Below are 27,780 nucleotides of genomic sequence, written 5' to 3' on the forward strand. Positions count from 1 at the left end.
GAACACCCACCTACCTATCTCCTCAGCCCTTTCAGCCCTGGTCCCCTTGGCGGGCAAGTGGTCATGATGTCATGGCTCCTGCCACTACTAGGACACTTGGGCAGAGTGACCCTGAAGGACCTTTCTGCTCTGCTTCCAGGTGTCAGCACAGGAAAGGTGTCTGGCAGCCTCATGAGCAGGACCACACGGGACCCAACAGCCCCGTGGCCACTTGGGGGGAGTAACAGCCTGTGTCAGCTGCAGGATCCTGGAAGGACTCCCAGTCTGGAGTCTAACACCCTCCCACTCCACCCTCCATCCAGCTTTTTCCCACAACAAAAAAAACAAAACAAAAAAAAGCAATTTTCCTCAGAATTCTTTTTTTTTTTCTTTTCCTAGAGGATTATTTCAGAATTCCTTCAAGTCACTGCCCTGCTCCTCCCGCCCTCTCCTCACCCCTCCCCCAACTAGGAAGAAGGGAGAGAGATGGAGTCTGGAAAAACGTCTACATCTTCCTCCATCCGGCACCTGTACAGGGCGCCAATGTCATGTGGCAGGTGAAGACCGGCTCTCAGGCCCTTCTGTGGAGCTTAGAGTGATTACCTTCCTGGTGAAAGCCATGAATACTCTACCAAGAAAAAAACGTATGTATGAAATTTTGCCTTCTATTCCAGGGTAAGATGGGATGCTATCAGACCCCCGAAGTCCATCAGTGACGCCCCTAGGTTTAAGGGGGGAGGGCTCGGTGTTTCCTTCACCGCCAAAGCACAGGCCAGCTGGGTGTCTGGGGAGGGTTTGCAGCTGCCCCGAGGGAGAAGCGCTGGAAGATCCTGCTCCCCAGCCTCTCGGTGTACTTCCAGGACGTCGCAGGCTCTCAGTTTGCCCAGCTCTAAAATGGGCGTCCAGGCCCTCCAACCTTGGGGGGCTGGATAAGAAGCCTGGAGAGACGCGGAGCTGGGTGGGAGCGGGGGTGGCGGTGAAGAGCGGCTCCCGGTTGGTCTCCCGAAGCCGGGGGAGGGTGGAAACGTGAGTTCAGGAAGGAGGGGAGGCCGGCGCCTGGCACCGCACGAGGAAGGCGCTGGCCCGGACGCGGTGCCCACGGGCGGCCCAGGCGCCCCCGGTGCTCCCTGGGCCCGAGGGCGGGGCCCCTCGCCGGGCGGCCCCTCCCCGCGCCTCCCGCCCCTCCCCCGGCCCCGGCCTCCCCAGCCCTGCTGGCCCTCCCGCGGGCGAAGCGGCACTCGGCACCGCGCGCGCCCGGACCAGCAGCCGCGAGCCGGCACCATGGGCTGCGACGTCCGCGTGTCAGGGCTGCTCCGCCGCAACCTGCAGCCCACGCTCACCTACTGGAGCGTCTTCTTCAGCTTCGGCCTGTGCATCGCCTTCCTGGGGCCCACGCTGCTGGACCTGCGCTGCCAGACGCACAGCTCGCTGCCCCAGATCTCCTGGGTCTTCTTCTCGCAGCAGCTCTGCCTCCTGCTGGGCAGCGCCCTCGGGGGCGTCTTCAAGAGGACGTGAGTGCCCGGTCCGCGCGCCCGAGCGCCGCAGCCCCCCGACCCTTCCGACACTGCCCGCCACCCTCGTCTCTGCCCCCCGCGGGGCTCGGGCCGCCCGTTGTACCTGCCTTCTGGAAGGCAGCGACCACCCCTCCCCGCTCCGCTAGCCATGCCCAGCCTTAGCTGGAGGGCTGCCTCCCTCCCCCACCCCAGCTCTCCCCGCAAAACTCTCTCTGGAGACTGAAGGTGACTTCTGGATTGTTTATTTGCCTTCGCTCACCCCGGTGAGGGCATAGACTCAGCTCTCACCCCTCTCTCCCACCCACACCCCGAGGGAGAAGGGTGAGGGAGTTTGCAGAGGTGGGAGGGTCGCCCTCTTGCACAGCAGACCTGAGGTTTGTCTGCAGCCCCTGCTGCCGGGGGTGGGGGGCGGAATTGGAAGTGAGGTGGAAGGAGAGGGAGTGTCACCTCAGGGGCTGTGCCCAGTGCCAGAGCTGGCTGCGGCTGGACAGAGTGCCCTGGGGCGTGCTCCACTCAGATCCTCAGCTCCAGATCACCTGACACAGGGTGTCCCTTCCCCTGGGCGGCCACGGGGCAGGTGGGTCCTGTGTGGTCCTGCTCCTGAGGGAGCCAGGGTTCCTGCATTGGCCCCTGGAGGTGGCACCCTTCTGCCTCTGAGACAAACAGGACCTTAGCACTTGGGTCCACGTAGGGGAGGCACAGGGTGACTCACCCATAGCTTAGTGAGGTGACACTCCAGCTCTGGTGCCAGGATCCCCCTCTGCTTTCCCCCACCCCATGTTACTCCTCCCTTGCCTCTGCCTGGCATGGCCCCCAGAGATGCCCCTTTGGATACCATTGCAGAGCCTCAATCCCCCGGCTCAAATTCGACAGGGCCACCTCCACGGAGCCCTTTGGAAAGGCAGTAGGATTCACTCTCTTAGTGCAACTGGGAGAGCAGACCCAAAGCAGGGGCTAGATGACTTGCAAGTCAGAGGCTGCTGGAGGTTTCCCTAGTCCTGGCTTCTGGCTGGGTGGCTTCCTGGACTGCATGGACTCAGGCAAGCAGATGCCTGGGAACAAAACCACAGCTGACGCCTCTGGGGAGCCATTCTGCGCCAAGGGCGCTGCCCTTTGGCTCTCTGCTAGAGGTATCTGTGAGGTGGGTTTCCCCCTCCACCTCACTTCTAGAGCTGATGGAGAGGAGGACAGGTGTCTATACATATAGACCCCACATTAAGCCACCCAACTGACAAAGCATCAATTAGGAAGTGATTATCCCCACTACCAAAATCCTCTTGTAAACCAAAGTGTCCTCTTGAGAAGCAAGTCTCCTTGTGTACAATAGTGTTTCTGTGGGTTTTGTACAGGATTGCATGCATGGGGGACTCCGAAAATCTTAAGAAAAAGCTCCAGATCCTTTCTAATTCTGCCTAGAGGTTTAATTAGAAATCAGTCAGGGTATTTTTCTGGTTTTGTTTTTAAGTATTTTGACTTACAAAAGCTCCCTTACCTGGAACTTTTTAGGAACCCGTGTAGTGCAAAGAACAGGAAAGGGAATGAGGATCATTCTAAATGGCAGGTTGGCATGCCAGGCTTTGTGAAAACAGCAGAGGTACACAACAAGCTGGGCCAGCTCTTCCTTACTTGCTTTGTGCCTCCCTCAGGGCTCCTTACTCAACGAGGGGCTCTGAACAGGCAGTGGAAAGGGTCTTGCCTCAGGAAACTGGCTCACAGAAAAGAATGATCATGGTGGCAATAATAACTAGTTTTATTGAGTGTTTAGGCAATGCCAGGCACTGTTCTTACTTACTGATACTCACTGTATCAATTCATTTAACCTTCACAACAACCCTGTAGAGTAGTGCTATTATCTCCATTTTGTGCATAAGGAAGCTGAAGGACAGGGAGGTTAAGAAACTTGCCCCAGGTCACACAGCTATTAAGCTAGTGAGGATATGAACCCGCACATTTGTGTCTAGAACAAGATACTTTGGAAATCCCTCTTGTTTTTTCATAAAAAAGCAAGCTGGGGCTTCCCTGGTGGCGCAGTGGTTGAGAATCTGCCTGCCAATGCAGGGGACACGGGTTCGAGCCCTGGTCTGGGAAGATCCCACATGCCGCGGAGCAACTAAGCCCGTGAGCCACAATTACTGACCCTGCGCGTCTGGAGCCTGTGCTCCGCAACAAGAGAGGCCGCGACAGTGAGAGGCCCGCGCACCGTGATGAAGAGTGGCCCCCACTTGCCACAACTAGAGAAAGCCCACGCACAGAAACGAAGACCCAACACAGCCAAAAATAAATAAATAAATAAATAAAAATTAAAAAAAAAAAAAGCAAGCTGACTCATAGTAGTCAGCTTCAGCTCTGAAGGGTACAAGTTATACCCTATACTCACCAGGCAAAGGCATGGCATGAGTATCCTTGTGGATACTCATGGGCTGAGTACTCCTGAGCTGACACTCCTGGGAAGGAAACTATGGGCCTCTGGGGCTTCCTGCTGGGATCTGAGGGGTGGGGGTAGGGTGGAGTAGGGGGAGTAGTCCCATCAGTGGTTCAGGTTTAAATTCTGAACCTCAGTCCTCCCACCCCAAGACAGAATGTCTTAAAGAACCTTTTCCCTTGGTTAGGAGCAAAGTAGACTTCAGTGGAAATAGAGGGCCATCACAGGGGTGGCCTGTGTGTAGACAGGAGTCATCACCCAGCTAGGGCTGGACAGCTGAGCGCAATCCTCCATCTCCCAAAACAAACAGAACCTCCACCAGCCCTGAAACCAGCCTCTAAAGCTTGATTCCTTGGGGCTTCACCACAAGTTAAAACGCTAATACCACTGCTAGTGCTTTCAGCTTAACGTGATTACTGCTGGTGCAGCTCGTCTGGTACTGCGAGAGGAGGGTTGGTTTAACAAATTGGGACGGGAGGGCCAGCTGTTGTGCGGGAGTGGGGAAAATTGCAGGATGACACACACCAGGGAGAGGAGAGTCAGGGCAGCACTCTTTCTCTAGGGTTCCTGCTCAAGTCCTGCCTACTCCTTGGCCCAGACTGAGTTCCAAGGCTGAATAGAGTTTCTGGATGCCTCCAAAGGGACATGCATTGGAGGGACTGGGTGTGGAGAGCCTTGATGTTAGAGTGGGTGCAGAGGAGGGCAGGAGCCCTCCACTCAGGATGGGACCAGCTCTCGCTCTCTCTTCTGACATTGACAGAGATCTTGAAGGAGGCCACCACATGCAGGCCAAGAGGGAGAAGGGTGCAATTAGGGCCAGAAAAACCTGGACTAGACCTTCCTTAGAAAAATCTTGCTTATCAAGAGCAGGAAGCCTTTCAGAGAAGAGAAAAACCCAAAGCCACCTGGTTGGCAGGGTGTATAGATATGTGCTTTGTCAGATAGGAAAGAGGAGGGGTATTTAGACAAAAGGTTAGGGTTTTGTTCCTGGTTCCATGGGGACCTGTTTAACCACCCTGGGCAGTTTGGGAGACCCCTTTATCTCAAAGGCATCAGGGCAGATAAATGGCTTTCAGAGTTTCCCCAACCTTTTCCCAGCCTCATCTGGGCCTCTCCTCTGCGCACATGCTCTTAAAGGAAGGCTTGAGTTCTTCTCTTTGCTATATTAACTATCTCTTTCTCTACCTTTCTTTTTTCCTCAATTTCCTGCAGCCCTGCCTTCCCAATACCCACCTCTGACTCTCTCCTGCGCACTGCATGAAACCCAATCTCCATGCAATGTTCCCCAGGCCACTATCTGACCTACTTCCCCAGGATGCTGGCCCCCTGTGGTTCTGGGATCACAATACAAAAGTCAGTTCCCTTCTCTGAGCCAGACCCTGGTTAGTCTCCCATCTAGAAAGCCTCTGCCTCTCCCTCCAGCAGCTTGTCCACCTTTCAGCATGTAGCAAACGTGGGCTGAAGGTCTCCTAGGGGTCTGGCACCAGACATGGTTCTTGCTTAAAAATCCATCTCTACATGGGAGGTAGCATCTGACCCAGCAATTTCGCTCCTGGGTATACTCCTCAAAGAACTGAAAACATGTCCACACAAAAACTTATACATAAATGTTCATAGCAGCATTATTCATAATAGCCAAAAAGTGGAAACAAACCAAATGTTCATCAACGGATGGATGGGCAAACAAAATGTGGTCTCTCCACACAATGGAATATTATTCAGCCATAAAAACGAATGAAGTACTGACTCATGCTATAACATGGGGTAAACCTTGACAATGTTATGCTAAGTGAAAGAAGCCAGTCACAAAATACCACATACTGTTATGGTGTCATTTATGTGAAAGTTCAGAGTAGGAAAATCTATAGAGGTAGAAAGTAGATGAGTAGTTTCCTAGGGCTGAGGGTGGGATGCAGAGAGGAATGGGGAGTGACTGCTAATGGGGAAGGGATTTCTTTTGGGGGTGATGTAAATGCTCTAAACTTAGATTGTGGTGATGAGTTCATAACTCTGAATATACTAAAAAAAAACCATTTAATTGTACACTTTGAATAGATTAATTTTTTGGTATATAAATTATATTTCATTTTTTTTTAATTAAAAAAATCTCAAAACTCATCCCACCCTTTAATTCACTCACTTAACAAATATCTTTTGAGCCAGACCCTGTTTTGGGGGTGAATATGACACAGGTCCCTACTCTAATGGAGCTTACATTCTGGAGGATCATTTTAGTGAAATGAAGGAAATAAGGCAGGGTAAGGATGGAGAGCTACAGAGTTGGGGGTTACTTTAGCTCAGTGGTCAGGGAAGGCCTCTCTGAGCTGACACCTGAATGACAGGAGAGAGCCATGCAAGCAAAGAACGTGAGGAGAGGTGTTCCAGGTAGACAGAGCTGCAAGTTTAACCAGCGTGTAAGGAGCACTCCCTGCGGGTCCAGCACCCATTGAGCCAGGGAACGTCGTCATGCAAGGGTGCTCCCCTGATCTGAGTCTAACAGGGATCCCCCCAAAGACAGGCTTCCTTGCTCCTCCTTCTGGGTCCCCCCAGCCTTAACAAAGGGTGTCAAACAAGCTGGGGTGTCAGTGTGGGGGGACCCAGTTAGAGGGGGACCTTTCCCCCTGCCCCTGCCTCAGTCTGTCACCCCTTCCCTCTCACCCTGGCTTGCACTGCAGTCTCCAGCCTGCCCTCACTCCCAGGGGTGTCCTGTCCCCTGGTTCCTGTCCCAGGCCCCGCTCCTCTCTTGGGAGACTGCCGGTCCCTTTTGGGGTGGAGGGGAGCTGGCGATGCCTCTGACCCCTCCTGGTTCTGCATTCTGCCCCTTTCCCTGGTCCTTCAGGGAAGGAGATTATCCAGGGTGGACAGGGGGAATCCCTTGAGGTAAAAATGTGAGGAGAATGTGAGTGCCGCCCTGGGGTCGCTCACCCCGGTGGCATGGGGCTGGCCCTCAGCAGCATTCTTCCCCACCCCTGGGCAGTGGAGGGCTAGACAGCTGGCTGACATCTTACTGTTTTGCTCAAGCCCTTGCCCTGCTTTGGAGCCTAGCAGCCCCTCCTCTTATGACAGAACCAGGAAGGCCAGAGCAGGCACCCATGGCAGGACAAGGTGATCACATGTGCCCTCTGGGTAAGGCAGAGCACCGGGGCTGACAGGCCCGCAGTGTGCTCAAGGTCACACAGCCAGCTGGCGGGGCAGGCACCTGGCTCCCTGCTCTCCCTTGCCCGTTTGCACCTTCCGTGTGGAGCCGTTAATAAGTAACCTGGACGTTTCTCAGGCTTCTTGAGGAAGGGTTCCCTAGACTGTCTTGGGGGAGTGGGGCCCTTCCTCTCATTGGCCTGAATAAACATCAGAGCCCAGGGCCAGGGGAGGGACGTTCCACGACACCACGCTGGCCTTTTCCTGGATTGGGAGTCAGAAACCAGGTCCCCACTCAGCATTACTCGCTCTCTTCCCTGTCTGGGCCGGCTTCCTGATCTGTAAAATGGGGGGTAGGACTCTTTGGTCCTCAGTGCCACTCTGGCAGTCAGAGGGCCTGGCAGCAGAAATGGGCGGGGCGGGGGTGTCGGGCAGGAGCTGGCTCCAGTTCTCTGACCATTTCTGCCCAGCGAGCCTGCTTCTCTGGGCCTGATGGTGCTCTTTGGGGGCGGCCCAGGGCCTGCAGGGAGGGGGTGAGCTGCAGGTGGCCGGGAGGCAGCTTCCAGTGAGTGAGCACAGGAGGACCGACTGTAACGTCTCACTCCCTCTGCGCGGCAGTGCTTCATATCCCTGATTTATAGCGGAGCACCTGAGGCTCAGAAGGGCTAAGTGTGAGTGGCTTGCCGTGAGCCGCCCGCTGGGAAGTGGCAGAGGTGGGCCTAGGACCAGTCCTCTGATTACAAATCCCACCACATCCGTGCTGCCAAAGCTGCGATGACATTATTATTCTATAATTTTCAATTACCCACTTTCCTGGAAGGGGCCATTGACCAAACCATTAAGTGACCAAGACAATTAGTGTATTTCAGTCTGGCTCTGAGATGTGTCTAGGACTCCTTTTTTCTTGGCAACAACATACCATTCTAAAGAAACTTGTTCAGGCTGATTTTTGGAAGGACCAGGCACAGCCCTGCTGAAACAACTGGGGAGGGTGGGCAGCCTGGGCTCCAAACCCAGGGTTCGTTGTGGTGCGGCTGTCCGCATTTATTGGGAACAGGTCTCCATCTCCCCCGCCCCCCCGCCCGCTCACCCCGCCCGATACCCCAGGAACGCAGCTGGCAGGCTGCAAGGTCAAACCATGGCCCTGGGGTTGGCAGGAGTCACAGGGAGGGGACTTCCCAAGCCAGCCTCCCTCCAGCCTCTCGTTCCTCCTGTTCTCTTTTTATCCCTCCCTCCTGCCTGTCACTGGGCCTGGGAACGAAAGAGCCCCCTTTGGGCACCGAGTGTCCTTCTCTGGAATAACAAGGTGAGAGGGTACCAGTTGGAGAGAGGAGAGGCCTGGACAGGGCTGCCCACTGGCCACCAGCCCTTCCCAAATCCCATCCCCGCCTCCTGGGCCTCCTGCTGTTCCAGTCAGCACCTTCCTGGCAACTTGGCCCACTAGATTCTTTATCTCGTTACCTCTGTCTCTGGCTCTGGCTCTCTCTCTCTGTCACCCCCATACTATCCCACATCAGCCTCCTAACGGTCTCTAGTCCCTTTCTCCAGGCCATGCTGTGTGGGGTGATGACACAAGCCTTTCTCAAGCATTCCCATTTCACTAGCAACATCCAGCAACCCTGGACCAAACACCTCAGGGGCAAACACAGTCCAGACATGGGGTCCCACAATGAACAGGATACAGCAGATGCCTTGGGAAGCTTGCGACGGAGCCAGCAGTTATCCGGAAGCAGTTGGAGTTTCCGTAACACCAGCAGAGGGTCCACTGGGGGCTCGTGTTCTAGTGGCTACAGCTGTTTGCCATTGCTTCCTAAGACCAAGACTCTGAAGAATCTGGCCTCATGCTCCCTGGCTGCTCCCCTCTCCAGCTTGGCTGTGTCCGTGGCCCAGCATCAGCCTTTTTACACACGCACGCACGTGCACACTCCTCCATGGGAAAGCAGCATGGCATAGGGAACAGCAAGTCAGAAGCCCTGGGTTTGGGTCAAGGATCTGTCTGCTACTTTCTTAGCCCTTCTCAGCCTCAGTTCACTCGTGGGTCACACGAGGCACAATTGCAAGGTCTACCTCACAGCGTTGTCACGTACACCAAATGTCTTGGACCCTGTAAACAAGCGTTCGTTGTTTTCATGTACCCTGTAATGTTAGTTCTCCTTTCTTTTCCCACACCTTCCCACAGCTCCTGCCTATCTCAGTTCACTGATCCCAGGTCCCGTGCCCGCAGGACGGTGCTACAGGACTGGTTAACCACTCTCATCCAGGGTTTTCAGGGCAATAATGATAATGTATTAATTCTTCAAGAGAGCATTTTTGTACTTGGGGTGTCGGTGCTGTACCACAAAGTGGTGAGTGAGATTGTGGCAGTGTCAGGCCCACGTAGCAGCTCAGTGGGGGAAACACTTGAGGGGGAGATGGGGACCCTCTTGCTATCCCTGAAGTCAGGCCACCCAGGAAGCTGCCTAGTCGATCTTGTGCGGGGAAAGGAAGGGGAAAGAGAGAGCTATTCTGAGAGGCCTGTGGATTGTATCAGCCTGCAGAGGTGTGGGCATCGCCTCTGTGCCAGTACCAATGAGACAGGCCACCAGGCAGCAGGAAGCAGAAACGCATGAAGCTTGGTGAGTGGCCCAGGCTGTCAGTGCTGGAGGCCGGCAGAGCAGGGATGCTTGGGGAGCGGGAAGGGGGTGCTGGGAGGGACCTGAACAGGCCTCTCCACAACACGACCCTCTTGTTCTCCTTCTAGTGGCCGGGGTGAAGTGAGTCTCCCCTGCCCCCTCACACACAGCTCTGAGCTGGGAACAGACAGGGGTCATGATTGGTAATCTCCAATCAGCAGATCAGCCTGGAAACAAGAAAATGAGAAAATAAAGAACTGCTGCTACCAGCAGAGCCCTTCTGATAAAGGATTTCATCAAAGATGGGGCGAGATGAAAAGCTGAGAGCCAACAGGGTCAGAGGCAAGGACCTCTGGGAAAAGACAGTCTGAGGGGTCTCTTGGGGCCTCCCCCTTTTCCTCGGTGAGCTGGAAACTCAGGTCTTCTTGTCACAGAAATACCAACACTCCCACCTCCACCCCTCCAGGTCCGGCAGCCAGACGAAGGCACCTGGGGCTCTCCACCTTCTCATAATCTGAGACACTTTCCTCTACAACCTCTCCCTTCCAGAACCTGCTTGCTGCCCACTCTCCTTCCCCCCACGTTAGCCTTTCAGACTGGCCCCAGAAAATACGAGGCTTCCTTCCTTTCTCCGAGAGTCTGCTTACTGGGCGGAGTGTACCCGAAAGACCGGACAGAGCCTCAGGCCTCCGCCCATGTGTTCACTCATCCTTTCACTCACTCAGCCTGCTGCTGTGGGCTCCTCTGGGGGAAGGTCACCACTCAGACACCTCTCAGTGGGGCCTCCCTTCTGGACACTTGCCAGGCACAGAGTCCAACAGCTCTGCCCATAGAGGGGTCACCAATTTCCCCAAATACCTCGGCTGTGGGCTTTGGTTCAGGCAGCTCAGGCCTGGTGCCTGCAGAGGGCCTGGCGTGTTCCGTTCCTGTGTGGGGAGGGCACTGCAGCCCGGCTCAGCAGCCTTCCCCGGCCCCCCTCCAGGCTCACGCATGTGGCACGGCTCCCTGGAGGCGCTCAAAGCCATTCCCCTCACACCTTCCATGAGAGACATGGAAATATCTTTGCATATAATTGTTTATAAGCAAACAAAGTTTAAGCAAACGATACAAAATCACTCCTAAGTCCAAAAATAGCAGTTACGCTTTGTGAAGTGTCCATTACATAGCTCTCACAACCACCCTGCGTGGTAGGGATTGTTATCTGGGCAGACCCAGTCATCTTGCCCATGACCCATAGCTAACACGTGACAGAGCTTCTGCCACAGCTCCCTTTGCTCTTGGACCAGAGGCGGGGGAAGCGTCTCGGCTTCCCCGGGGGCCACCCAGTGAGTGGAGGACGGGGTGGGGGGTCTTCCTTCGAAGGGCTCCGGCCCCCCTCCACTGACCGCACCCTCCGCTACTGCAGCCTGGCCCAGTCGTTATGGGCCCTCTTCACCTCTTCTCTGGCCATCTCCCTGGTGTTCGCCGCCATCCCCTTCTGCCGAGACGTGAAGGTGCTGGCCTCAGTCATGGCGCTGGCGGGCCTGGCCATGGGCTGCATCGACACCGTGGCCAACATGCAGCTGGTGAGGATCTACCAGAAGGACTCGGCGGTCTTCCTCCAGGTGAGCCCCTAGCAGGCGTGGGGCTGGGGGCAGGCAGGGCACAGGGGAGCTCCCTCAGCCCTCTCCCCCCAGTCAGGCATCTCCTCCCCGAGACCAGGACGGTGACCCAGAAAGAGGAGCAGGGTCAAGTTCAGTGTGACCGTTTCCAGCTGGACTACACTGGGCCGTTATCTCTGGACTCAGGTCTCTTCATCTCTAAAGTGGGGTGATGATCCTGGCCTGCGGGTGGTCAGAGGAATCTAAGTGCTAATGAGCAAAGGTTCTTTGTAAGTTGGAAAGGGCGTGATGGAAGGACTTGGTGTTTTCTCTCATCTCCTCCTCTCTCTGTGTTTCTTCTTCCTTCCTTCTCCTCCCAGTTACCCAGGATTCCAGTCCAGCCCTTCCCTTTGCTAAGCCCCCTTCCCTTTGGGGTGTTAACTGGTGGATGCTAACCTGGGAACAGCCCCCAGCTGGTGGTTTAGCTTTGGGAAAGAAGAGAGAGGGAGGGGTTGGCCACTGTCACCAAGTTATCCCAGGCAGGAAGGTGGTGACAGGAGCTTCGCTCCTCACCTCTCTTGCCTCCCACCCTACTGCTCCCAGGCAGGGGCTCCCCAGATGGGACACAAGGTGGGGGGCAGGCAAAGCCTGAGGCATGCCTCCACCCACCCCGATTCTCTTCCCTTCCCAGGTTCTCCATTTCTTTGTGGGCTTTGGTGCACTGCTGAGCCCCCTTATCGCTGACCCCTTTCTGTCTGAGGCCAGCTGCTTGCCCACCAACAGAACAGCCAACGCCACCTCCGGCAGCCACCTGCTCCATGCCTCCAGGGTCCTGGCCCACCACCATACTGGGGCCCAGCGTTGGTCCAACCAGACGCTCCCTGGGCTGACCCCACAGGACGGGGCAGGGGCCCGCGTGTCCTACGCCTTCTGGATCATGGCCCTGATCAACGTGAGTGCCACTGGGGCAGGGCTGGGTGGGCACTAGTGGACAGTCACCCATACCAGTCCATACCAGCTCCCAGTACAGATTCTTCTGTTTCTGAGAAACGTACTGGGGCTGAGATATGCCTTCAGGAAGGCAAGAAGAGGGGAGAACTGACCCCCGGGGATTCATCTGAACACAGGGAGCTGCAGGAGATCACCTCTAAGGTCCTTCAGTTGTGACATCCTGGGATTGCAATTGTCAAGGGAGGTGAAACAGTGAGCAGGTTTAGTGCAATGAGATCAGGGTCAACTTCCAAGTCATCAGAGGTTCCCTGGGGAACCAGCTCTTTTCCTCCAAGGCCAGATGATGTAGACCCTGGGACAGAGCACTGCAGGACATACCAGGCTCTTCTCCAGGGTCCTCAATCACTAGTGGGATTCTCCTGTGCCTGCTGTGAGGTGGGCCCCTGTGGAGGCTGGAGGATAGACAAGATGACCTCCAAGGGACCCTGCCTGCCAAGGCTGCCCTGGTGGGAGCAGAACAGGGAGACCACGTCACTGTGTCTGGGTCAGATACCAAGGCCCTCTGCACCCCAGCTCTCATCCTCCCCTGCTAAGTCAGGACTGACTCTGGTCTCTGGCTGGAAACCTCCTCTGGTGCCCTGCAGCCCGAGTTAGCCCAGGCTGGGGCCAGAGGGAGAGGTGGGACACCCTCGCCGCCAGCTCCTCTCCAGCTTGGGAAGAATGGTCGTGAACACCAGGAGCACGCACTGGGGTGGGGAGTATTCCAGGTGGCCATCCACCTGGCTATGGGATGGAGGTGCCACATGGTTTGTCACCCCAACTTGGAGTCTGTCTTTGCTCTAGGCAGACTTGTTACCTACCCCTCCTGAGGCAGGCAGGCTGGGCCTCAGAGTGATGCTATACACGTAGCATTGAAAGAGGCCTTTGCGGGCACCCAGTCCCACTTAAACAGCAGGGCAGGGGTGTTATACCATCACTGGCTCAAGGGCCTGATAAGGGGCTAGGAAGAGGCTTGGCCAGGCTGGAACCCTGACCCCCAGCACAAGCCCCTACCAGCTGCCCTATAGTTGCTGCTCATTTTCCCTTCTCTTTTGTAACTTTCCCTGTACCAGATTCTTCACTGGGGCCTCTGAAAAACATACCCCTCTCCCTCTGCTCCTTTTCCTTTCTGCCCATGCCCATCATTGTTTTGGAAACAATGCAGCTTTGGGCCTGTGCCCTCCACAGGGGACCTGCGAAGGCACAGAGCACTGTCAGTACAATGTCAAGGCTGAGACTCTGGGACCAGGAAGCCGGAAGGTCCAGCCAGCTTAAGCCTGAGGTCTGTTTTCTCTTGCCCCGTGAGGTGCAGACTGGAGGCACTTTGTTTGCTGCAGGATTTCCGGACTTTTTCCATTGGTTTGTATCTGAAGATAAACAGCCCACCCCAGAAGAGAATGGGCTGTGCATGCATGTGGGCAAACACATTCACACAGGCCAGCCCACCTGGCATTCTCTGACTTTTAAGGCGAGCCTACCTTCCCTGAATGGGCTTCTTATAAAGATCCGGTGTGTTCCTGCCAGCACCGTCAGCCAATCCTCTGTGAAGTCCTTCCCACCACCCACCTCCCTGGAGAGCCCAACCTGCGTGAGCACACCTCTTTTACAGCTGTTTCCCCTTGGCCTTCCCCCAGGCATTCTGCTACCACAGGCCTCTGTGTGTGGGTTTCCTGTTTCTCCCATCAGACTGGACTGAGGGCTTCACCTCCCCCATTAGACCCAGGACTCCTGAGGGCAGGGGCTGTCTCGCCCATTCAGGCCAGATTTATGGCTCTAATGCTGCTGGGGGTGTGTCTGACTTATTTATAAGTGGAGGGAGTCTCCCAAGGTGCCCACAGGGAGGTGTCAGCACAGGGGTGGCATTCAGGTGACTTGGGAAAATGTCTATGTGAGCCAGCCTGCCTCCAGGCGATGGGGAGGCTTCCCCAGAGCAGCACTAGGCAGGGGCTGGCAGCCCCCTGACGTCCGTCTACCAGGCCAGCTTCGCCTGCGAGCCCAGAGGAGCCCATTAGCCCCTGGGACACTTCCGCAGTTCCCTGGGCTTCCTCTCTTTCTGAAGCAAAAGGAGCTGGGATGAAGTTGCAGCAGGAAGGGCAGAGGTTAGACTTGATGAAGAGCTTCCTGGCAGCAAGGGTGGTTAGACACAGGCAAGGTACCTGCGGGAGGTGGTGAAGGCTTCTCCAGGCAACCTCAGGAGCAGGAGACATTTCCCATTACTCTGGGGAGTTCATAAAACTGAAGCGGCTTAACATAAATATCAGTGAACATGACACTGGGCTCTGCATGTGTGTTGCTCACAGCATGCATTTTTCAATCCAAAGGAGTCCCTGTCTCTGTTTTCCCTGAGGATAGCCTCTGTACCTTCATAAGGTATAACATCACCCAGAACAGCCCCTGACATGGAGACGGCACTGGTCAGAATCAGGTTGCCCGGGCGCCAGTCTAGCGCTGTGCCTCAAGTCAGCTGTGTGACCGGCACTAACGCTCTCAGGTCTCTTCCAGTTGTAACAGGTTTTGACTAAGTAATAACTTTGAGCCTCAGTTGCCCCACCTGGAAAATGGGGTTAATGATTTCCCCCCAGCACGTTTTACAGAACTGTGATGAACAAAAGCCAAACTTCTTTGTAAAGCATCACATGCTCTACCAGCATGAATGAGTGTGAGGGGCCTTGCTCCAGCCCTGCTCAGGACAAGGATGTTAGAAAGGAGTTTATCTCTAGCACCTCCTGTGCCAGCAGAGGCCCGGTGTGAGTCCAAGCTTTGCATGACACAAGTACCTGTCTTTTCAGGGAAATGACTGTGGTTAAAGTCGGGCAGCAATTACACCAAGCCTGCCCAGGGGTCAAGGCACCTGGCTGCATTCCCCAGGTGGGCACCCTGGGAAAAGAGCTGTCTTCTCCCAGGACTGTGCAGACATTTGCCACACAGCCACGTGGAGGTGTATGCGGCAGGCCAGGCATGGGAAATGGGGACCCTAATGGGAACAGGGCTCTCCTGACCCTCTGCCCACCCCCAGCTCCCGGTGCCCATGGCTGTGCTGTATCTGCTGTCCAAAGAGCGGCTGCTGACCTGCTGCCCTCAGAGGAGGCCCCTACTCCTGTCTGCAGATGAGCTCACCCTGGAGACGCAGCCTCCTGAGAAGGAAGACACTTCCTCGCTGCCCCCTAAGTTTCACCCAGGTGGGGGCTCTAATGAACTCTCAGGCTCATGGCCCCATACCGAGGCTTCCCTGGTAAGCCCTCCCACCCAGAGGGAGAACGTAGATCACAGGTGAGAATGGTTGGGGAAGAACCCTTGGCACTGCTGGTCTCGGGAGGCAGGAGATGGAACAAACTGGCCAAGAGAATGAGGAAGGCAGACTTCTGGCTCCAGCCTGCATTCTGCCTAACCCCTCCTGTGTGACCCTGGGCGAGTTACCTGACCTCTCTGAGCCTTGCTTCCAACAACACTGTGAGATGGACAGGGGCTGTTCCTAATAGACAGTTGGAAGCTGGAGAAGGTGGGAGGCAGTAAGTGGTCTCCCCTCTGCCAGGGCTCTCCTGACTGCCGGCCACTGTCCCTGGGTGCGCAGAGGAAGGGAGCAGGAGCTGAGACCTGTCCCTGCTCTTCTCGTGTCTCATCCAGGGCATGAGGACCTGTTCAGCTGCTGCCAGAGGAAGAACTTCAAAGGAGTCCCTTCTTCTTTCTTCGCCATCCACATCACAGCCGCCCTGGTCCTGTTCATGACCGACGGCTTGACGGTGAGCCTGCCCTCAGACGGTGTCCCTTATTGGGCACCCCCCTGGGCTCCCTGAGCCTCAAATCTGGGGATGGTAAGAGAAAGGAGGAACGTCAAGGTTTCCTAGAGACCTCACCTGTACTACAGTGGGCCCAAAAATTTAAACCAAGCACAAGTCCCAGGGGAGAGTCTCTCCAGAATTGAATACAGCCCCTTGGAGCTGTGGTTTCCTGTCTCATTCAGTTGTTTTTATTTTCATGAACTCTGTGGATAGGGGCCTCTGGTTTGTTACTGAGTGTAGGCTCCCCACATTTTTTAAAGGGGCAGTGCCCTATTCCCCCAGGTAGAGGTCATGCCATATAAACTCTAGGGCACTCTGCTTCCTGGAATACATTCGAAGCCTGGGCTTCTCAAGCCACGTGGTAAACAAACTACAGGCAGGATCTGGGCCCAGCTATTCAGTCCACTAGTGACCTCTGTTACTCTGTTTAGTGCCTTTTTCCAGAAATCTCTAAGGATTAGGACATTTTTGAATGGCTGATTGATTAACTGGTTGCCATATGAGGGACTCTCCAAAGAAAAGGCCCTAAAAACCTAGATGACCTGGTGGAAAGTACTCGTGACAGTACTGGTTGACTTCCAACTCTCAGTGTGACCTTGGGCAAGTCACTTCCCTCTGCCCTCTCATCTGTAAAATGAGATGCCTATACACACCTTTTTTTCAGCTGCAGCACCCTTCCTTCAACAAAAAACCTTCTGTGGAATGCTCATAAATAAGGCATGTAGTGGAACTCTGCTCTGGTTGAAGGGGGGAGCAGAGCCTGCATGACCAGACCCTTCGGGACTCCCGTGGGGACCCAGAGACACCTTACTGGATCCCCTAGCTCCTGCAGGCACCGTCCGGAAGCTGTGGTGCCCAGGTTCCACTCTCAGCTCAGGCCTGTGTATGCCACGTGGTCTCGGCTCCAAGCCCACCCCTAAGCCTCTAGCAGCAGGACCAGTCCCTGCCAGCCCACACCACACCTGCCCCAGCTAGGCCTCCTCTGCGAGGGGACGCTGCAGGTGTGCTCAGCAGGACCTGTCTCCCCACAGGGGGCATACTCCGCCTTTGTGTACAGCTATGCAGTAGAGAAACCGCTGTCTGTGGGACACAAGGTGGCCGGTTACCTCCCCAGCCTCTTCTGGGGCTTCATCACTCTGGGTCGGCTCATCTCCATTCCCATCTCCTCAAGAGTGAAGCCAGCTACCATGGTTTTCGTCAATGTGGTAAGTGGCCTCCTTTCACTTTTTGGAGACCCAGAAGAACCATTCACTCCTGGCCCTAGCACTGCCCCAGGACACTTGCTCAGAACTGGACTCTGCCAGCAGGTGAGGAATGTAGAAGTAGAGGGAGGAGAGGAGAGGAGAGAGATGCTGGTGGGGAAGGGATGGAAATCCAAGGGGTGGAGCCTATTCGTGTGATCTTGGAAAAGTCCTTTCCCCTCTGTGGGCCTCTGATTTTGTACCCATTGAAGAAAGGGGCTGTAGGAGATGATTAGTGCTGCGTCTGGAGCAGATCCCAGCTGACAGCCTGCAAGGAGTAGAGAAAAGCAGGTGCTGGCCTTGATCCTCCCTTGTTCACCTTGGTGCCCAGCTGGTCAGAGCCCTATGGCCAGTGGAGGCCAGGGATCCCTTGGCCTTCAGAATCACCATCTCTGGGCTGGGGCCTGGGAATTTACATCTTGCAGCTCTCCCAGATGATTCTTAAGTAACCAGACTGGCATGTAGGATGGCCTTCAAGGAACTGGTCTGCTCCGGAGGCAGGAGGTCTGGGCCCGAGAAGTGGGTTAAGACTTTTGCCCTCATGTGTGTCCATGCCACCATCTATGACAAAGAGGTCCAGATTACAGATTCCTGTAAGGTTGTCTAGCCCAACCTCCAACCAGGGATTGAATCACCTCTATAATATCCCTTCCAAGGGGTCCACAGTCTGTCTAAACACCCCCGAGTGACTGGAAACTCACTACCTTTCCAGGAAGTCCAATCCACTGTCAGAAAGTACTTCCTTGAGTTGAGCTTCTAGTGGAGAGAAGGTTGGGAAATAATGTAGAGGCTACAGAGGTCAAAGATCATGAGCCCCAAGAAAGGCCCTTGGATTTGGCCTTGTGCTGGTTGATGACTTTCAAGAAAGAAATTTCTGTTCAATGTAGATGGGAGGTGGGGGGAGGGGGGTAGAAGCCAAACTCAAGAGGTTGAGGGTGGGAATTCCCTGGCAGTGCAGTGGTTAGGACTCTGTGATTCTACTGCAGGGGGCACAGGTTTGATCCCAGGTGGGTTTGATCCCTGGTGGCCTGGGAACTAGGATCCCGCAAGCCGCACAGTGCAAGCCAAAAAAAAAAAAAAAAAAGAGGTTGAGGATAAGAAGGAAGTGGAGGTGTGAGAATTGCAAATATGTCTGTGAAGGGAGTCTTGTTTGACAGGAGTCAGGTGGTACCAGTGTGTTTGTAGGCAGAGGAGAAAGGCAGGAAGCCCGTAAGGAGGAGGCCTGTGAGGATAGCACGTCAGAGAGTTAAGTGAATGAAGAAGGCCAGGGGAGAAGGGAAGGGGTCGAAGGCCAGAGGCGAAGGAAGTGCTAAGCTTAGTAAGACTTGATGCAGGCAGAAAGACTCCTCAGGTCCGTGAGGTGGAGAAGAGTGAGGGTACAGGGGCTGCTGGTGGCCAGACTCTCTAGCACACGAGGCCAGCTGCTTAGAAGACAGTGGGTATAACTCTGGGTTGGTGAGAAAAGGAAGTCTGAAGCCTCCACATGAGTTAGGCACTGATGATAAACTCACCCGGGGTGCTGGTTTTTAAAAAGGAAAATCAGATTTCTGGGTCCAGCTCAGACTTAGTGAATCAGAATGTCCAGGGGAGGGGGCTAGCAATCTGTGTATTCAACAAACACTCTAGGGGGTTCGTGTCATCAAGCAAGTTTAGGAAAACACTATCCTAGAGCAAGTGATTCCCAAATACATTAGACCCACTGGAGGTGCTTTTGGAATATACAGATTCCTGGGCCCCTACCCCAGAGATTCTGATTCGGGGAGCAGGGGGAAGTGTGGAGGGGAACCTGGGTGTCTGAATTGTTTTAAAGCTTTTCAGGTACTTTTCGTGGGCAGCCTGTTGGGACCACACCTGAACAACCCTGAGCAAGTTCCCAGATGCAGCAGCTGCCATGTCTCGAATTCACTGCAACTTCTTCCCAGATTCCGCTCATTTTAAAATAAAGGTCACTCTGCTCTTGATGTTCTCCTGGATCTCAACAACCACTTACTGGTTAATGAGTACACACGTCGGGGGGGCCCTGCGGGGAACTGCCGGGGTGCTGAGTTCTATAAGATGACGTCTCTGCCTTTAAGGAGCTTACAGTTGGCTAGGGAAGAAGATGGGCAGGGGAGAGGGAGCGTGTGTGTCCCGGTACAGAGGTGAGGATGAGGGGCTGGTAGGGAGGTGGGAAGCAGGCAGCCAGCCAGTCTGCGCCACCGACTGAGGAGGGGGCCGCGCCGAGTGGGAGCAGAGCTTGTTGGCAGAGTTGCTAATTCGCCCTTGGCATCCTCAGTCTTCTGTCATGCAGGCTAACTTAAGAGAGTTAGGTGTTTTTAAAACTTCCCAAGTCTAGAGATTTTACGGGCGACTCTTCAAGGCTTTGTTTGTAAGGTCGGAGCGGAGAAGGAGCTAAGCGTTTCTAAGGCATGCGCGGTAGGCTGTTTGCGAGATGTCCGGCTGGGCTCCCCTCCCCCCTTGCTCCTATTCTCAGGGTTTCCTTGGCCGACACCAACTGGGGAAGGTGCAGTTCCCACATATTCCACAGGGTAGCGCACGGGTCACACAGCGCTGCCCCTGCGGTCGGAGAGGAACTTTTCAAGTCTGGAGACGGACCGCTGGTTTTCCTTTCTCCATGACCACCCAGCTTTTCCCCAATTTCTCATCGCCTCCGTCTCCGCCATGACAGGTCGGCGTAGTGGTGACGTTCCTGGTGCTTCTTGTTTTCTCCTACAACGTCGTCTTCCTGTTCGTGGGGACAGCCAGTCTGGGCCTGTTCCTCAGCAGCACCTTTCCCAGCATGCTGGCCTACACTGAGGACATCCTGCAGTACAGAGGTGAGCCCGCCCGCCCAAGAGCGAAGAGGCACTCCCTCGGGCCGGGCGCTGCTTCCCCCGCGCAAGCCCCTCTTCCTGGGGTCTTCCAGCTACAAGGTCCCTGCCCCACCTCCTCACAGAAGTGAAGGCTCCCCTCCTGACTCTGGGGGCAACAGGCTTGTTCTGGCCCACGTGCCCCCCCCCATTCAACGTTATACCGGATCATGTGATTTCAGACCACAGAGAAACAGTAGGCATATCTTTCCCATTTTTTTTTTTTCCGTAGCGGTGTCTACAGACCCACAGCTGGCATCTTGTGTAACACCCATGTGCTGGAAATAACAAGTTCAAAGAAAAGCAAAGTTGCACAGGAAAAATTATAGCATAGGAAAGGGGTTTTATAACTTATCAGTAAAAGGACCTCTGTGTTTTGTTGCTCTTGTGGCTGTTGTTCGAAACAGAGGAGTAGAACAATGACTCCACACCTGATTCAGGGTTGTGCCCAGCTTCCTTGATGTCGGAAACCTCTGATTCCCTCAACTAGTCTCCTTCCCTTTCCGTAGCCTCCCAAGGGCGTATAGCAAAGATCTTTTTTTAAAAAAATAAGTTAATTAAAAATAATTATGTTTTGAACATTTAACGTTACCCTCAGAAGTAATCAGAGGTGCCCTAGAGTGTTGGAAAACCAGCACTAAGGATGAGTGATTTCTCTAGAGCAGGAGTGGGGGCCGTTGGTGTGGGGGGTTGCGGGGGGCGCCAGGCAGGGTCAGAGCAAGGAGAGCTACATTCCGCTCATCCTGAGACCTGGGTCCTTGAGATCAAAGGATAATCCCCAAACTTCAAACGAGTAAAGGAAGTAATGAAGTAATGTTGGTATCACCTGTCACATAGTATATCCCCCAGAGGTTGAAGTGATTAACAAATGTTAGAGTTTAATAAGAAGAAGAATGTGATGTTGGTTGGTTCTGCTGCAAGTGGTCACTCAAATCCGTCCTCTTCTTTTCTCATCATCCCCGCCTTAGTTCAAGCACTTAACCTGTTTGGAATAGTTAAGGGTGCCCAGCTTTTCGTAATTTCTAATCACTCCCATCCCTGCCTTGGCAGGTCTTGGCTTGTCTCCTGGCCTTCAGATTTGCCTCCATCAGTGGTTCTCACTGCTGGTTCCACATTAAAATCACCTGGAGCCTTTGTAACAAAGCCCAATGCCTGGGCTTCATCTCCACGAAGTCTGATGTAACTGGTCCAGAGCTGCTGAGTGATGGTAACGTGTAGCCAGGGTGAGGAACACTTACTGGGCCGTCCTCTACACGGCTGCAGAGGGATTGCTTGGAAACACAGAGCTGCTCACAGCCTTCACATCTTCTGTGGAGCGCTTTTCCCTTCTCCAGCCTTCTCCTTCCCTGCTTCCCCTCAGAGCCCGCATTCTAGCCATGTTGAATTACTTGCTATTCCCTGATGGCACAAAACCCATTCTGTATCGCCACACTTTGGCACAAAGTGAACCCTCTGCCTGGAATGCCCTTTCTCTTCTGTCCCACCCTCTCATCTGCCTGCTCAAGTCCCTCCCCTTCCACCCCCTCTGGGAAGCTTCTCTGACCCCACTGGGAAGGTGTGCCCCCCTCCTTCGTACCTGCCTCTCGTGTTTGTCCCACCTCAAGGCTTTTCTACCTATGTTATCTGCGTCCTCTCCTTGACAACACGCTCCCTGAATGCACCAGCAAGGGACAAGGGCAAGAGCATGGGCTTTGAGGTCATCAGCAGATCTGAAGGTCAGTCCTGTCTCCACACCTTCTGGCTTTGTGACCTTGTGCAGTTCAATTTCCTTCCCCTTTCTGAGCCTCAGTTTTCTTATGTGCGAAATTGGGATGCAAATACCTTCCTGTGAGGACTGTTTTGTGCACTAGAGGAAATGTAAAGCTCTTGACTTAGCAGCATAACTGGCTCACAGGTGCTCAGTATATATGTTAACTCTAATTATTCATCTGAGTACCCTCAGTGTTTAGCACAGTACCTGATGCACAGCAGGTACTGAAAGGTTTTTGAATGTATGAGTGGAATAGACAGTGGGTACTGCTGACCAGTGTTGAATCTAGAGATAGCTTCATGGAGAGGAGGGAACATGAACTGCCCCAGGGTTTGGAAAGTCGGAGGAAAAAGGAAAGGCATTCCGGGGAAGGATGGGGTGGGGGGCAGTGAACAGGGTGAGAGCAAAGGCACAGAGACAGGTATAAATGTAAGTGAGGAACTTGAAGGACAGAGGAGACAATGGCGATCTCTGATTCAAAAAACACTAAGTGTCTACCGTACGTTGGCCACTGTGCTAATATTAAGCAGTGGTATATGCCACTGAACTAAAATTCAAGGCACATCCTCTCTCATGGGCTTCCAGCCTGTAGAGGGAGGCTGCCTGGTAAACAGGTGGGAGGCGGGTGAGGCACATGAGAGTAGAGTGCAGGGGGCTGAGGGAGCACAGAGGAGGAGGAGCTAATCCAGGTTCAAGGACGGGGGCTGGGGGGAGAAGATTATGATGGTAACCTCAAAAGGTGAACAGGAGTTTTCCAGACAAAGAGGAAGAGGAGGAATGTTCAGGAGTGGGTGAAGGCATGTATGAGAAGCTGGCGGTGAGACTGTGTGCAGGGTCAGGAAACGGAAGAGAGTTTCTCCTGACTGGAGGGTAGGTTGTGAGCAGATACTGTGACAGTCTGAGCTCTCAACGGGGGCAGATTATAGAGGGCCCTGCAAACCACATTAAAGCATTTGGACCTGATCCTGATGGCAGCGTTGAAGGGTTTAAGCGGAGAACTGGCCAGCGCTCTGCTGAGCACTCACGTGTCTTGCGTCAGAGTTATCCACACAGCAGCCCTGCGAAAGAGGTGTTGTCATGCCCATCTTACCGAAGGAAACCAGGGCCTAGAGAAAGGGAAGGACTTGCCTAAGGTCCCATGGCTAGTAGGTGACGTAGCGGGCTTGGAACCCAAGTCTGACTCTGAAGCTTGGGCTCTGAAGGTCTGTGCCATGTTGCCGGATTGACCAGAGGTGTGGCTGGTCAGCACGATGCCAGGGCAGTGAGGACACTAGCCTGCCTGGCAGAGGAGATCAGGAAATCTTTCTGGAAAGGTAGTTGGCGTTCAGATTGGGAAGGGCCCTGAATGCCAGGCTAAGCAACTTGGAATTTATGCTGGAGACAATCGTGAGCAATTGAAGGTTTCAGAACAAGGAAGGGATATAATGACAAGCAGGACCTAAGCAAAGTTAAGAGCTAAAGTCTGAGAAATCTCAGGGATCCAAAGTAGTCCTCTTAGGCAGCTGTACCACTTTCCAGAGGCTTCCCGGAAACAACCTGGATTATGCCAGCGGACTTCTGTCTGCTTAACTTGCTATTACTAAGCCAGATCCTTCTCTTTTGGTTAGGCTGTGCGACCACAGTGCTGGTAACAGGGGCAGGCGTTGGTGAGATGGCCCTCCAGATGCTGGTTGGTTCGGTATGTGGGGAAACTCGGGGTGGGGGGAGTAATCAGGGAGCGCTCCTCCAGGCAGGTGAGAAGATGTGGCCAGCCCCCGTCTGAACCTAGGCTGTCCCTTCCCTGAGCCTCCCACACAGCAAGCGGGAGCCCCACTCTGTCTCTGTCACCTGTTTCCGTTTCCGAGCCACCCTTGAAAGCTGAGCCTCCAAATGTGGGACCTGGAGATGTAAAGGGATGCTAGGTATTGTCCAAAGCAAACACAAGCCATGTCTGGGAGCAGGGCCAGAGGGCCCCGTGGGAATGTTTAGCTCTCAGAGCCTGGGATGGGTTTGGGCTGCAGGCGGAGTTCCTTTCCATCCCTCTCAATCCACCACTCCCTGCCCCACCTCTCCTCGCCTTTGGCCACCCTACAAAGGGCCCGGCTTTCCTGCCCGACTCCTGCCCTGATCAAGGGCCAACTCACCCAGTTCTCTTCAAACGTACCCACGTTTCATTTGTTCATCAGGAAAAAAAAAAAATCCACCTACTTTTTATGGAAGACTGTAATGAAGATATTGATATGCTTCTTTTGACAAAGGAGGATACTGAAACTCAGAGAAATTAAGCAACTTGCCTTCAGTCACACCTGTAATAACCAACAGAGATGATGTCCATGCTTATGTCTTTCAGTCTCCAAAATCCCTCTAATCACTACTCAATTATCCTTCCCTTTTCTTTTGTCCTGCTGGACGGGAGGAAGAGCTATATCTTACGCTACCCTCTGCATTGAAATGACGTGATGTCATTCGCTTCAGTGTAATCTAGTGCAGGGAAGAAGGGGTACAGAGGGGTACAGAGGAAACATACTAATTGCTAAAGTTGGTGATGGGTCCATGGGAATTCCATATGCCACTTGAGTATATGTTTTAAATTTTCCATAATAAAAGGAGATATATATATCATAATAAAAGGATATGTATATATATATCTCTCTCCTCTGCAGAGTTCTGGTCAGGGCTTGAGCATATAGAAACACCTAATATGATTGGAGTTTTAAGGAAGATATGGAGATTTTCAAAGGTTCCAGGACACAGAGCTGAAAGGGACTGCAGGGGTCACTGGGTCCAACCTCTGCCGTACAGCTGGATTTCTGCCACCTCCAGAAACACAACCTTGAAACAAGGCCAAGATGTCCCTCCTACCAGTGTTTCTGTCTATTGGCATGATGGGCCAGAACTTGACTGAAAAACCTGCTGAGGCCCGAGAAGCCTGCTTCCTCCAATACATCTTTATGTGAAGTTTTGATGGCCTGTTTCTCTGTGTTTTCCCCTTTGGCAGATATTCCAGGCTCAGGGCAGCTATAGTTTCCTGGTCTGTGGCGTGATCTTTGGTGGCTTGGCTTTTACCTTCTATATCTTGCTCCTGTTTTTCCACAGGATGCACCCTGGACTCTCATCAGGTAAGGAAAGAATCTGTTTCTACACAAGAGGAGGAAAACAGAGCAGGGGGGCACATGGGAGACGCTGTGGATCTTAGCACGCTACAAATGATGTTCTGTTCCAAGTAAAATGCAAGGAAATGTTTATTTTTCTACAGCTTCCTTTTCCCCTCTTCCTGCTTTGCCCTGCGATTGTCTGTGCTGGGCTCTCAGGGCAAGAGGGAACGGGATAGGCTGACTCATGGTTTCTCCATCAGGAGAGGGGCATGGTCTGTGAACTGGCTTCCTGCATCCCACCAGACCAGGGGACCATGGGCCAAGAATTGCATTCCAGCCTGTGCTGAGCACTGAAAGGCAGAGCCTGCCTCCTTGGCTGGAACTCGGCCCAGCAGCCTAATTGGCCATTTCTTTTCAGTTTGGGACTTGACTCGAGTCCAAATCTCTTTTTCAAAAAGAAGTCCTTCAGGCCAAGTGGCAAAGAAAAGCTCCTTCAGGGCAGAGACACCTCCTAAGAATAGTCTCGCTCCTGGAGACCCCAAGCAGGGGGGAGTCCCAAAGCTGCTTTCATAACCCTGAGCCCTCACCTGCCTTTCCGCCCAGAGCTCTCAAAGTCCCAGCAACTGAACCAGCTGTGCACATAGCCACTTCTTAAGAGAAGGTGCCCAGGCAGAACCCTTATCCTCTTCATAGAAAGTAAAATACCAATCACAAAAAGACTGAAGGGTCAGGCATCCATGGTCCTGTCTCTCAGTAGGTGGACATACACTCCCTTTAAACATCAGCATGGGCCCCCCAGTCAGCACACACTACAGCCTTGTGCCTGAGGTGGCAGGTACCAGAGTTGTTCAGTCCAGCGCTCGGCATAGGGCCTTCAGTTAGGCCACCGTTCAAGAAAGCTCTGATGAATATCCAATGAGTAAGACTTAATGAGTTCCCTGTTCACGGGGGACAAAAAAAAAAAAAAATTCCCCAAGCCCTAGACACTAGTCTCAGCAAACTGCCTCCACCGACTAGTCTGCCAGAACTAGCAGGTCTGACTTTCCACTCGGCTCCCTAACGTGAGCCATTGAATGGCAGAGAAACAAAAAGTAAGCTCTCGGGATGAATAAGGGCTAATCAGAACTGCTGAAACGTGCTACCTGTTTTTTCTCTTGTAGTTCCTACCCAGGACAAAGCACTTGGAATGGAAAGCCTGGAGTGCTACCAGAGGTAAAACTAGATGAAGGAGGCTGGCGAAGATTTCTGGCCTCTTGAGCACCAGCTCAGGTCAAAGGGCTGAAGAAAGCTGGGGTGGCAGCGGAGGCAACCTCTCGACGCCTTGGTTCCGATCTTCACTAATACTTGGTTGGGTAGAAGAAATTAAATTGAGTTCTGGTACCTGGGTCCTCCCTGGGCAAATCATTAGATGTTTACCTGGCTATTCAAGTTACTCTCCTCTTCCCTGGCTCAGACTTTTGGTAAGAGCGGGCTAGGATACCCAGCTGGGAAGGAAGAAGACAGCTAGATGCTTCACTCCACTGGCCGCCTCCTTCATGGACCACACCCTGGGTTTGAAGATCACTCTTGGTTGAAGTTTGAAAAAATAAGTTGAAATTATAAAGAGCGATGATCATTGCTACATGTAGATAGACTTTAAATTAATCAAAACAAACCCCAAGTTATTCCCTGGCATGCTCAAAGTATTTATGTGCTTTTACTTATTATAGTCCAAAGGCCCTCCAACTCCTGCTGCTGCTGTCAGTAGTTCGTCTGTAGTCTAAAACATCGAAAGGAAAAGTTGAATCTTGCTACCTTTGGGGCACGTCAGTGGTATCCTGGGCTAGCTCATACCAGCTTATAAAAGCCAATTGTTAAGTTTTCATTTTGAGAGCTGGTTGTTAAACCCAGCCATTATTTAAAATTAAATTAGAGAAACTTATTACCTTTGTTTTTAATGTAATTTAACTATAACTACTCAAAACTCATCACTTCCTAACTTTTTTATACCTATGCTCTTGAAGTTATTTATTGTGCCTGCAGGGTAGAAATATTATATAAAGGTATGCTTCCATGTATGTCTTTCCAACTCCACTTTCAGTGATAACATGTTAGTGGCTTGAGATCAGCCATGGTGGGAGTATTTACACCACAGAAATTGGCAAAAGCTACAAATCATGGCTTTATTGTCCCCTTGGAGAGCCATCTGATAAACATTTACCAGCATACCACTGCTAATCATCAATGCTAATTGGTCCAGAAGTTGTCTGGGAGAATGGGATAGAGTTTCTGCTTTTCTTACTGACATTGAATGGCTTAAAAAAGGTATAGAAAGAGCATTAAGAATTTCTCAAAAATATCTAATTTAAACTTTACATCTTCTATAGGGAAAAAAACTTTTTATATCACGTCAGAATTTTCTTTCACATAAAGCTGGACGACTGACCAATTCGAGCTGTGCAGTATACTGAAAGCAGTGTCTGTCAAGGAGTATCAGCTCCTGTCCAGATCAAATCCTGTAGTAATACAGAGACAGAATGCAAACTCAGCAACTTGGAGCGGGTAAGAGTGCTGAGACTTCTGTAAGTAGTGAAATGGCTATTACAGTGGCTGTTTGTGTGTTAGCTTACCAGCACTTTCTGTGTGTAAATACAAATGTACATGTATAAATATAAAATAAGTGGATCATGGTTCTCAATAACCTGTCCAAGTGGAGCAGTTCACATGCCCCACACCAAAGGCTTATCCTGGAACCGTCGGCATTGTCATGTTAGCCAGCTCCATCTGCCATCAACATGGTGTCACAGTGAGAATCTGGCTATAGAGAGAGACCTGGTTCAAGCCCTGGCCTCACCTTGTAGCTATGTGGCCCTGGG

General features: G+C 53.0%; 1 protein-coding gene across 3 annotated transcripts; it reads left to right on the forward strand.

Annotated features, from left to right (window-relative positions):
• Window positions 1–1,185: 1,185 nt before the first annotated feature.
• On the forward strand, window positions 1,186–26,846 carry MFSD4A (major facilitator superfamily domain containing 4A). Of its 3 annotated transcripts, XM_068541584.1 has the most exons (10): window positions 1,186–1,490; window positions 11,068–11,266; window positions 11,934–12,194; window positions 15,249–15,411; window positions 15,857–15,972; window positions 17,043–17,216; window positions 19,921–20,068; window positions 23,459–23,529; window positions 24,829–24,949; window positions 26,086–26,846. In XM_068541584.1, exons 1-10 carry the CDS (start codon window positions 1,261–1,263, stop codon window positions 26,139–26,141), a joined length of 1,539 nt encoding a protein of 512 aa, XP_068397685.1. In that variant the 5' UTR covers window positions 1,186–1,260; the 3' UTR covers window positions 26,142–26,846. The 3 variants fall into 3 exon arrangements, 1 of the variants encoding a protein (XP_068397685.1); XR_011073659.1 differs by lacking the exon at window positions 23,459–23,529; XR_011073658.1 differs by lacking the exons at window positions 24,829–24,949; window positions 26,086–26,846 and adding an exon at window positions 21,152–21,324 and having other exon boundaries at window positions 23,459–23,533.
• Window positions 26,847–27,780: the final 934 nt, after the last annotated feature.

This window comes from Eschrichtius robustus, chromosome 3 (assembly GCF_028021215.1).
Source record: "Eschrichtius robustus isolate mEscRob2 chromosome 3, mEscRob2.pri, whole genome shotgun sequence".
Lineage (NCBI taxonomy): Eukaryota > Metazoa > Chordata > Mammalia > Artiodactyla > Eschrichtiidae > Eschrichtius > Eschrichtius robustus.

Bases quoted from the DNA above. Each gene is read 5' to 3' on its own strand.
- MFSD4A (XM_068541584.1), top strand. From the start codon at position 1,261: ATGGGCTGCGACGTCCGCGTGTCAGGGCTGCTCCGCCGCAACCTGCAG. The intron at 23,530-24,828 runs GTATGTGGGGAA...CCCCTTTGGCAG, and splicing joins TCCAGATGCTGGTTGGTTCG to ATATTCCAGGCTCAGGGCAG. The intron at 24,950-26,085 runs GTAAGGAAAGAA...TTTCTCTTGTAG, and splicing joins GCACCCTGGACTCTCATCAG to TTCCTACCCAGGACAAAGCA.